The 12,610-nt window shown below is 36.0% G+C and overlaps 1 protein-coding gene across 1 annotated transcript; it reads left to right on the top strand.

Moving 5' to 3' along the window:
* Positions 1-386: 386 nt before the first annotated feature.
* Positions 387-10,225, top strand: LOC128554877 (probable serine/threonine-protein kinase roco5; the record flags this gene model as incomplete). The annotated part of the gene is made up of 6 exons (XM_053536194.1): positions 387-411; positions 1,143-1,409; positions 4,888-5,022; positions 5,554-5,642; positions 5,860-6,094; positions 10,119-10,225. Coding segments are annotated over exons 1-6 (858 nt in total), but the record flags the coding sequence as incomplete, so codon positions are not given.
* Positions 10,226-12,610: the final 2,385 nt, after the last annotated feature.

The following is a 12,610-nucleotide window of genomic DNA, read 5'->3' as shown; positions in this document are numbered from 1 at the left end:
TACTGTCACATGAAAATAATATGGCATATTTTTCTTACTGAGAATGCTAAATTTGGAATTCCGATAGATAGAACAAGCAGAATTCTGATCGAGAGAACGACAAAGTTGCGGTCGTTACGTCAAACGTTGTATTCACCTGTAAAAAAAGTAATAATAGTGTCCAATCGTTACTTTGCCTGTGAGAAATCGGAAATATATGATCTAAGATAAATAGAGTGCATTTAATATTTTCGGTGTTTAAAGATATTTATGGCACATTTCTTACTTAAGTAAAACATGCTGAAAATGATGCTTATTGTAATTCTAATGTCCACTGCAAGGGATGCCCTATTTGTATATTATCTCACTGAATTGGTAAACCTAATAGATCGCAGACAAATGGATACATGTGGATTGTTAATAATAGATCAAGTAAGAAATAAATAAGTAGTGTCATATTAGATCTTTAAATATTCAAATGATATACATCTCTGCGCAAAATGGCACGATTTCTAAAAAAAAAAAAAGAACAAATATGCTGAAATTTTAATGTTTTCTTTTAAATTTATTTGTGACAGCACCTTTTATCAATATGAAATTGCCAAAGCTGTCTTTTGTCTATCCCTGGTTGTGAAATTATTTGGTTTTCCTGAAAATATACACATGCCTGTAGGGTAGAAAATAAAAAGGGAAAATAAAGTGTCAGGATGATCGTTGCAAACAACCTCTTTGAAATGTACTTGCTCACAGGAAGTGATATTTAGGTTTATTTTGGTCACATATTAGGCAGAATACTGCTTGCGTGAAGTAGCTGGCGGTATTAGGAAGTGAGAAAAACAAGTGTTTACTGTCTGTCTTTCATTTAAGGTTCAGTGTTTTTACGTAATTGTTTTAGGGCGTAAACATTGCTGCAAACTGATGGATTTCAAAATATCCATGTCGCCAATTCGAAAATAAAAGTGAAGATTTTCTAGTTTACTTTTTTCTATTTTCGTGTATATACTATAGTGGTAACAGTTATTCATTTCGGGCACAGGACTGTGCCGTACATCGTGAGATGTCGAAATACACACAATTTTGTTTCTTGACATCGCAAAGTCGCGTCATTTGTGTTTTATCTACACATTTCTTAATTCTTTATTTTTTGTTTTAACTTTTTACAGGAAGTATGATCCCAGAAGAAATCTTGAGAATGGACAAGAGATCAATCGAACTATATAAGGAAGTTTTGCAAGTGGAGCATGAGTCTGTTCATAATATTCGCGTTATGGTTGTTGGTCATTATGGAGTTGGAAAGACAACTCTGACAAAACGTTTATTTAAAGAAGATATAAACATAAACAAGCAAGAGAGCACAAACGGAATTGACGTGCATATTAGAAAATGCAAAGTGTCTCTCGAAAATGGCGAGTGGAAAATGCTTGATACAGGTTAGTAGCATTTTCGATGATGTTTCAGGATGACATAGGTCTCAGTGAGAATATCGAGGTTAGTAAATAACACATAAACAATTTATAGCACTGCTGCAGATGTTTCAGTGTAAGATCATATTTATAACAAAAATTCGTTAAGATTCATTAACGCAGGTATTGCAATTTATCAGATTTTACATGACAAATTCACTTTATCAGACTACGTTAAACGTAAATGATATTATTATCCTATCCAGAAGGGTCATATACTTTGTAAGCCCTATCATCCTATGCAATTTGAAGGTTCTAGGTCAAATGATTCTCCAGTAATTGATCAAAAATGAAGTGTGACGGACGGATGGCCCCTGTTTAACCTTGACCTTTGATAAAGTGACCCCAAAATCTATAAGGATCACTTATTTTGTTAATCCTATCACCGTATGAAGTTTAAAGATTCAGGTCAAACGGTTCTCAAGTAACAGACCGGATATGGATTTCCATGTTCTGGCCGCTGTGATCTTGACCTTGAACAGAGTGACCCTTAGATCAATAGGTGTCATCTACTCTGCATGTCCAGTCATCCTATGAAGTTTCAACATTCTGGGTCAAGTAGTTCTTAATCATGTGATCGGAAATGGTTTTCTATGTTTAGAACCCTTTGATCTTGACCTTTGATGGAGTGACCCCATAAACAATAGGGGTCATGTAGTCCATAAGCCCTGTTACCCTTTGATGTTTGAAGATTGTAGATCAAATGGTTCTCTGTGGGCGGGTAGCTTTAAAGAATTGTTGACCTAAACAAAACAATCAACCAACAAATACTAACTTTGTAAGTACGTAAAGTGACATAATTCTAACAAAATGTATCAGGTGATCGATCAAACCTAATGTTAGGTTTTTAGTTTCAAAATTCAAACTATATCTCTTGTAGTATTAAAATTGTTGGCATAAACACAACTTTTGCGAAGGAGTACCAATATATTTGTTCCAAAATGGCAAGATTTCAGCTTTCAGCCAAATTATTGCTATGGTGATCTATCTTGATCTTGCTCAAATGGTCCTCTTTCTTATTTCAATAATGATAAAAACGTCGCCACTACTGAGGTTTGTACCACTGCCCATTAAAACTACACCAAGATTATTTTTAAAACGAGGCACTTACACCGGGGTACAGTATCTTAGTTTAAATGGGTAGCACATTTACATTACAAATATTGTACTTTTCTATTTTTGAAGCCATTAATCGGAACACTTACCTTAATCCACGACTATGTATAAGTACCGAGCGTTTGTGTTTAAGCATTATGTAGCATTCTCGTCGGAAACAAAATGTATACGAAATTAGCTCAATAACTTGTTGGTACAGGGGTTGAGGGCAATATAATAATTTTATAGTGATACTTTTGACGGTCCGAATCTTCCGTCCGTCCATTTTTTTATCTAGTATATCACACTTTGCGTAAGTTTTACTCCGGTTTCTAATTCATTGTTTTGTTCTTATTTTCGTATAAAATCGAATATATCTTTAAATTGATTAACACTGAAAATATGACCTGGCGGGGTATGCTACCTAAAGTGAAGTATAAGGTTATAAAAAAAATGCGAAACTAAACAGTGCCTTAAAAAATTATAGCATAACACCAGATTTAAGGTGAGGTATATTTGAAGGTAATTGCGATTTTAATAATGAGATATTTCTGTTAGGAAAAAGTTACTAAATTTACTAACTTGAGTTGTCTTCGTTGAACGTTCATGAAAATATGAAATTGGATACAGATTTAAATATAAAAATTATACGGGTCTGGGAATCAAAACGGAAAAGTACGAAACGTAGCGCGTTATCGCTCGGACATTAAGGAATCAATGGGAGAAACATATACGTTTTTGCCCTGTCCATTCGTCCGTCCGTCACACTTTATTTCCGATCAATAACCATTTGACCTAGAATCTTCAAACTTCATGTGGCGGCAGAGCTTATAGAGTAGACGATCCCTATTATTTTTGGAGCCACTCCACCGAAGTTCAAGATCACAAGGGCCTTAACATGGAAAACAATCTCCGATCAATAACTTGAGAACCATTTGACCAAGAAAGTTGAAACTTCATAGGATGATTGGACATGCAGAGTAGATGACCCCTATTGATCTAAGGATCACTATGTTAAAGGTAATGGTTACAGGGACCAGAACATAGGAAACCATAAATTTCCGATCAATAACTTAAGAACAACTTGACTCAGAATAGGATAATTGAACATGCAGAGTGAATGACCCTTATTGATTTTAGAGTCAGCTTCGAGGTCAGTCAAGGTCTCTGTTACTCAAGGTCACAGAGGCCATCCGTCCGTCAAACTAAATTTTCGATTGATAACTGGAGAATCATTTGATCTAGAACCTTCAAACTTCATAGGATAATAGGGCTTACCTATTATTTTTGGGGTTACTCAATCAAAGGTCAAGGTCACAGGAGCCTGAACATGGAAAATCGTTTCTGATCAATAACTTAAGAACCACTTAAACCAGAATGATAAAACTTCATAGGATGATTGAACATGCGTAAATGACCCCTATCGATTTTAGACTGTTTATTAAGGTCAATGTCAAAAGGGCCAAAACAAGGTTGTCCATTTCCGATCAATAACTTGAGATATGTTTGACCCGGAACGTTCAAACTTCATAGATTGATAGGCCTTACAGAGTAGATGACCCTAATGTTTCTAGAGTCACTCCATCAAAGGTCTAGGTCACAGGGTTCATCTGTACGTCAAATATTTTTTATCAATAACTGGAGAATCATTTGACCTAGAACCTTCAAACTTCATAGGGTGATAGAGCTTAAAAGTAGATGACCCCTGTTTTTTTTTTTTTTGGGAGGGGGTTACTCGATCAAAAGTCAAGGTCACAGGGACTGAACATGGAACATCATTTCTGATCAATAACTTGAGAACAACTTAACCTAAGAATATTGAAACTTTATAGGATAGTTGGATATGTAAAGTAAATGGCACTTATTGATTTTGGGGTCACTAGCTCAAAGGCCAAGGTCAAAGGGGCCAGAACATTGAAATCCATAACCTGAGAACAACTAAGCCCAGAAGACATGCCGAGTAGATGAACCCTATTGCAGCCAACGATCAGTGTCTCTTTGACTTTTGCTCTTGTACCCTTTTAACTTATTGCTTATTACTACTATGCATCGGGGGAGACATGCGCTTTTCTACAAAAACATCTTCTAGTTAATGCTCTGTATCGGAGACTTTGTATATGAACTTAATCTTATTTTCTTCTTTTGTTTGTTCACATTTCAAAACGCCATAATACTGTGCAATACCCTTTTATAGTTTATAACCTACTGTGAATTGTTTCATGTATTGTTATGTGGCAACAACTTAATGTGTCATCCAACTACGGCCGCCATAAAATCGGAGTGGTTTAATCAGATTCACAGGGAACAAATAAAATACCGTACAGGAATATTTTTGTTTTTGTGCTGTCAGGTCAGAAGCCTATACATTATCGTTTGGTGAAATTGTTGACCAAGAAAAGGCTCGACAAGAAGTGCCCGGAAGAGGAAGATGTTCCTATTTCAACTGAAGTAAAGTGTACGGGTAGCGATTATACCGTGTATCAAGGTATACTATTTAACAATTTTGAAAAAAGTCAAAGTTTTGAAATACAAATACTTTACTTATGGCACCTATATCGTCTCGCCATGAAAAGAAGACATCTAAATGAGAACATTATGTATATACCAAGCATACCATCGTTTAAATGGTTAACAAATGCAAAATATTAACAAGTTTCTGAAAGAACACATTATGATGACTGATTTGTGCCTTTTCTTTCTGTCGTAGTGGGTCACAATGATGAGTTCTGCCATTGTGTAGTGGCTACATTTGGCCTGGCGTTATAACGACGTTGGCGGGGCGACGAAAAGCGGATCGACGTCTGGTCGGAAGACGTTCGGTGGGGTGCTTCAATTACGTTTTGTTGAGCGACATTTGGCGGACTGCATTTTTTTTGGATGGACGTTGTCTCGACGTTTGTCGGGGTGTCTTAATGACTTTTGTGGTTGTGTCTTTGAGCTAGAATGACATATCAATGATATTGCACTATCTAGCCACCATAATTTATAAAACTGATCAATGTATGTGTATTTTAAGAGACAGACAGTTGGGACGCTCCAGAAGTCTTTGAGAAACCTATTAGTTCTACACTGGACTCAGAAATGTCTTTTAGAAATCAGCTTTGGGTAAATAGTACTAACATCTTTACTATAAAATTGTATAAAATGCTTATACTTGAGGAATGAATTACAAGGATTTTCATTTCTTAATCATACTATTCAACTAGCACTTTATTGTGATATATTCTAAACTGTAATATTTCGTTGGACGGAAATATTTACTTGTAGCAACAGTCAAATATAAAAATTATATCTTTATATTTAGTTCTCAAATATTGTTTAGGATTTGATAAAGGAACAGTCTCAGCTACCTACAGACGGAAAAGACACAAATACAGCAGATCTCTCGGTTTGGGACTTTGCAGGACAATATGCGTTCTATGCAACACACCAGGTGTTTTTGTCCAGACGCGCTGTGTACTTGCTGGTCACTGATATGTCCAAACACATGGAGGATATAGTTAAAGATGACCACTGCTTCCCGGATAGTGATGGCGCGAAAAGCTGGAGAATATCAGGTGAATTGCTTTGGACATTAACTTGTCAAATCAAATAAGCAATAAATATTTATATGATTTGGTTTAAATGTTACGTTTTACAATGAATCACAATTTGTCTTTAATAAAGTTAAATATAGATGACATTTTAAACAAAAAATATATACAACTCTACATATGAAGTGATCAAATCAAACGTGACATTAACAATGCCAATTCATTAATATATATCGTATAGTAAAAAAAAGTAATGAAAAATGAGTCATAATGTCATTATTGCCTTACACCATAAGTAACGTTCTTGACAGTCTTAGATGAATTTATGATTTGTTTTTATCTGGTGAATTTTCATAGTAACAGTGCAGTGATTTTTCTACTTCCCAAATTTGATATGAACATTGCTTATTGGCAATGAATAATCTTGATATACGATTCTCAGACGTCATATAAACAGTACCAATGAGCAGTAAATTAACAGTATTGATTTAAAGGTCAGCGGATCCGAGGTAGAAGGTTTCAGGACAGTATGTACAAAAGCCGTTTCCGCTCAATATCTTGGAAACAGTATCGTTATATTTGCTAATCCTTTGGGATCTTCGGGTAAATTTGATTTTACTATTATAGTGTTCCGTTTAAGCCAGTGCTAGGGGGCGTGATATATCATGAATACACTCAATCAAACCGAGCCTGCTATTTTGTGGCTTGGTTGCGATCTATGCTTCAAAGTGATCTTTTCACATACATTTTTGTGTGTATATCATTGATTATTCCTTGACCTATGATTCACAAACGTTGCAGGCACTCTGTCCACGGGCAGCCACGGGCAGAGCATGACCAGTATTGATTTTAAAGTCATAGGATCAAAGGCCAGGAGTACAGTGATTGTAATTTTAATGACATATAAATTTATAATGTAATAGATTTGCTACGAAGAGACTCCTTCACACATTTAACAGAGTTCATTTATTGCAGTTATAAAATTCATTGAGGTGTTAAATATATGTGGAGGCCAAAGGTCTTTATTCGTTATTTCTATAGCACCCTTTTCATGATAAACACGTTCAAAGGTGCTTGCCATAAACGCAGCGACTTAAGTGCACGGAACTTGTCATGTAACTGTAGATACATAGCGATCTGATCAGAAAGACTGAACGAGCTATGCTCCGAGAACGGAGAGAAGGTTTAAGATAAAGGCATGTCAGGCTAATTAATCTAGTTTTTTGTAAATAGACAATTTTAATTTGTTAAGTACAAAATACCGATACGTGCGAAGCTTTCTTTTTTCACGACGATTTTCCAGTACCTGGCCCGGGTTTCGAACACCTGGACAACTGGAGAAACACTCAAGCCTGTCACCGCAATATCACTTGGCTAAGGCGCAAATGTGATTTCAAGCAGGTTCTTATGGGCCTACGTGCAATTTGAGCGGGGTGTATTTCAGTCCACATAACGGAACACGAACAGTTTTATGGGAAACACATTCAGATTATAAACTGAGTAAATAATTATGTTACTAAATCTAACTATCGTAAATCAAATATTTGGTTTCATGATTTAATTAAGACCTAAAATTTAAACTTTAAACGCAACCTGACTTTTATGGGGTTGTTATTCATAAGCTCCGTAAAATGATAAAAGAGGTTTTGCCATGTAGCGGCTGTTTAAAGTCTATCCGTACTTGGATTTAGTGTAGAGTCTATTCAATAAATGTGCTATAGAGTTCCGCTTAAGCCGGTGCTAGGGGGCTTGAGAAGTGTTGCAAATTTCATTACCTCACATGAACAGACTTAATCAATCCGAGTCTGCTATTATTGTTTTTGGTTGCATTCTATGCTTCCAAAGGATCTTTTACAGATTTTATTGTTTGAAGCATATCGGCCCTTTTTACTTTCGTAAGTTTTCCTCTATGACTCTGTCTGACAGGACAGGTGGTATATTCAATGACAGGCAGTATTTCAGGTCTACTTGGACTAAGCTTCTTCTTTATTTGACTTCTGGTCTGTTGGTCTTCTGACTTGTTATTAGGTTTCTCTTGTTACTCTGTCTCCTGCAAAATTATTCGGTGATTTGATTTTAGTAAACTTCCCTTATTTGGATGGGGATGTACCTCAGGCTGGGACATTTAATTTGGTTTGCAAGAGCGTGTAGTCATGTTGAGGATTTCAATGAACGTTATCAATATATTACAAATAAACTTCTTCAATATGGCTACCGTTATTATAAATTACGTATATACTTTGCTAAAATTCAATATCGTAATTCAAATTTGGTTTTAAAATACAGTAGCAATTTAAAGACACTTCTGCGAGAAGGTATATCAAAACCCGTTTTAGTTCCAATATTCGGAGAATAGGGGTGCTACTCTACTCGCCCCGGCGTCGGCGTGAGCTTTCTTGGTTAAAGTTTTTCGGCAACTTGTGTTTTTCTTTTTTACTATTGCTTATATCTTACTGCAACTTCACATTAACATTGTCCAGCATGCAAACAAAGTATGTGCAGGCTGGGCCCATTATACCCGAGATCAAGGTCACCAAGGTGTTAGGATATTTTTAAGGGTAAAGTTTTTCGGCAACCTTTGTTTTTCTATCTTTATTACTATTGTTTATATCTTATTTACTGTAAGTTCACATATATATATTATCATGCATATAAACAAAGCATGTGTAGGGGCTGGGCACATTATATCCAAGGTCAAGGTCACCAAGGTGTTAGGATATTTTTAAGGGTAAAGTTTTTCGGCAACCTTTGTTCTTCTGTCATATTTTTGTTACTATTGTTTATATCTTACTTATTGTAAGTTCACATAAATATTATCATGCATATAAACAAAGCATGTGTAGAGGCTGGGCACATTATATCCAAGCACAAGGTCACCAAAATGTTATACTTGGAATTATTTATGTTAAATTCTTTTAGTACCCCTTCCATACTTGACCTTTAAACCCCTCTGAGTAGTAGAGTCTTTTTATATCTTGGTATATTTTCCTTTTAAAGTAGAGGTCTCTTATTGAGACATAAATTCATTTTACTGTCAAATCGCCGAATAGCGGAGCGCGCTGTCTTACTGACAGCTCTTGTTTATGGGATGTGGTTTACAAACTTCGTAAGATTTTTGGTCATGGAAATTTTCCAATTTCATTTAGTAAAATCATTATACGTTTTGTCAAAAAAGGTTATAACCCAGCTGTTTTGAAGCACACCGCATGTTTTGTGTTCAGCCCTTTAATAGTTGGACGCTGCGCTTATCTCTTTGAGTGTGTCTGACGGAACAGGTGAAGGACTCTATAATATGTAGTTCTTAAATCCCAACAAGACTGAGCTATTTTGATCTCTGTCCTCCGGTCTGTTTCGTCGGTTTTTCCCTTGTTGCTCTGGTTTCTGCGAAGGCATTGGGTACAGGCGTTTTAGGTTCTTAAGGATTACATTTATATACATATATACAAGAGCATTTTTGTGTTCTACAAGACTTCTGTTCCCTTTGCATATTTTAGGATTTCACCAGATAAAGATTACTTTTGTTTACACTGTCCTGTGACTTTGGATCATGGTGGGGGAAAGAGTGAGGTAAGGTGCACCATAAACCGGTTTAAGCGTCCCAGCGGTGGTGGTTTTGCCACTGAACGTTCCATGGCGGTGTCCGACAGTGTTCCTTTATTTGTTTGTTTTGTCCTTGTGTGTTTACTCTCTCTCTCCCTCCCTCCCTCTCTCTCTCCCTATCTCTCTCTCTCTCTCTCCCCCCCTCTCTCTCTCTATCTCTCTCTCTCTCTGTGCATGTGCGTGTGTGCGTGTGTGTTGGGCGTGTGCGCGTCCGAGTGCCAGGGTTATGTTTGGAGAAGATGCGTTTTTAGAACGTGGCTTTACCTGTTGAAGTTTTATCCTTGTTGTTTTTCCATATCGTATAAATGTCACCATTTCATTTGTTAGGGATTCACATGGCGGGAGTAATTAACTTTCAGACAAATCATTATGATAAGCCAATCAGTTCAAGGCAATCATTATAATAATCAATTCAAATCCAATACATACACTAATGTATCTATTTCAGAGTTTGTTGAGTTTTGGTTAAAGTCCATACACGAGTTTTGTAGCTCTTCAGATGATCAGGGGCCACCGGTCTTGTTTGTAGGAACATTTGCTGACAAATTAAATCAGGTGAGAACTATGTACCTCATAAATGAAACTATAATGAACATATTAAGTTATATGAAACGCAGTTTGCTTATATTTGAAAGTCTTACACTATAATGTTAAATAATTAGGTTAAGTCATGTTGGTTTTGTTAGTTGGCCGAGCACTGTTGATCGAGGCTGATAGGGAAGGCTGCCTGTTTACTAAATCCGACGGTCAGTATAATTAAGAAATAATAAGTTCCCAAACGTGGTTAATCGTAGAATAACCCGAGTTTTGAGTCCTCGGATATATCACAAAGGCCGTAATTCTACGATAACTCACACTTGGGAACTTATTATTTCGATTCTTACACAACATACTAGAATCAACAGTGTTAGGAAAAAGGTAACTACTTTTTACTACCGTGCTACGCACCTGGATCGGATGACGTCATTGCACGCGAGTGGTTTATTGCAGAATAACCCGAGATAGATTTTGCTCTACATGTATGTATGTTATTTGCTCTACATGTATGTAGGTATTTGCTGTTAGAATGAGAATTCATCGACAGGTCTACCAATTTGTCGGTCAAAGTCAATGCACACGTCCGTCTTTCGTTTCCTTTAACATCTTGTGGTGATCACGTTACTATAGGTTATAGTGAGCAAAATGATTTATCATCTGTGCACATAATAAATTCATGTCACTATTGTTATCAAGGTGTTGACAAAACTTAAAAACATCCGAGACAGCGTCTGCTTTTTCTGCGAACAACTTGATATTGGCAGAGTTGTTTAAACCAATCAGAAAATAGAAAAAAATGGGAAAAACACAGGTTGCCAAATAATTGTTTCGGGCTCGGTTTGATTGAGCAGCTGTCTTGAATTCGATCGCGTTGATTGACCAATTGAACACATATGATGTTGACCCAAAATCTTGCGGAGATGGAGCAAACATTTTGCCGACTTTATCTTTAAGGTTAGGGTAGTATTGTGACAAATGTTGTAAAGTTAAACAAAAATCTTTTAATACGCCTCTTTGACAGTACAGATCGTCCGTCCTCTGTCCATTTCTGTTAGATTTTTTTTTTCGTTCAGTAAGAATGCTTTGACCTAATATTCTCAAAAGTGATAATCTAATCGCTCAAGGAAAGTGTGTGTCCTCTATGTTGGGATCAGTTAGACCTTGAGCTGACAATTGACCCTGCTCCCCCAGGAGGAATTTTCAACACTATGATTTTCTTAAACCTTATGGTAGTTGGCATTCACAGACAAAAGTTTGCAAGTTTCCGTTGGGGTCTTTAGCGAGTTACGGAGTTACGGAGATTAAAATACGTTACCATGCTAATTTTCATTTAATTCACTATTTATGCTAATATAATATCATAAACATGCCAATTGTTCAATTAATATAGAAGACATTTACATATGTTTATGTATCTAAAATTGAAATGTTAATATCATTTTAGGTGAAATGTTATGTATTATCCGTAACTTACGTTGCTCTGTTTGAAATTGCTAGAACATTAAAAAATATATCAACATATATGATGTTTTTTTAAGTTATAAAATAATGATAATGGCCAATACACATTTCAATAATTAATATAATTATAATACAACAACCCCCAGAGTTAACTGATTCAATATGTCACGTATAATACGTTACCTTTCCAAAATATGATTTTTTTTTTGTTAAAAAATATTTAAAGTTTTGGTATTACACATATGGTTAGGATTTTGATACATTGGACTACAAGTTAACATCAACAGACATGAAAAACATTATCAAATAAATGTATATAGATTTTACAATTCATTAAACAATATTATTTAGATAAATTAAGAACATATAGATCTTTGCATGTACCAGTATGACTGCATATCATAATTATCATAAGTAAAAATAAATGGCATGAACACCGCATTGCGGAGAAATATAAGCCCTAAGGTATGACCTCTGACCACTAGGTTTGACCTTGACCTTGAAGTGAAAATGGTATTTATTACACCAGGGTCGACACTCCTATTAGAGGCGGAAGAGGTTTCTAAAGCTAACAGGCAGATGGCCTTAAAACTAGTTGTTGATGTGAATACAACTGCATTCAATGGAGTCTGGTCGAGAAGAGAGATACTCCTCGTCAACGATTTGTCATCATGTGATGTCGATCCTCCTCGCTGATTGGCTCTTCCTCCTGTGACCTATGACAGTGACCTTGGTAACCTTTAACTGCATTCCCACTACACTCCCCCGCCCCCCGTTCTATAAAGTTGGTCACAAGGGCGACAAGTGTGTGTTTTAAGTTAAACCTATTGAAATGCAAAACTATACTGTTAAAAACAGAATTGTATTGTACTTTTGTTGTGTGAAGGAGGCCATGGAGGCCACAGATTGATTCCTTGCAGAATGATGGATTCCTTGCAGAAT

This window comes from Mercenaria mercenaria, unplaced genomic scaffold (assembly GCF_021730395.1).
Source record: "Mercenaria mercenaria strain notata unplaced genomic scaffold, MADL_Memer_1 contig_831, whole genome shotgun sequence".
NCBI lineage: Eukaryota > Metazoa > Mollusca > Bivalvia > Venerida > Veneridae > Mercenaria > Mercenaria mercenaria.
Note: the sequence above shows the minus strand (reverse complement) of the source record. Positions and strands in the feature narration are given on the sequence as shown.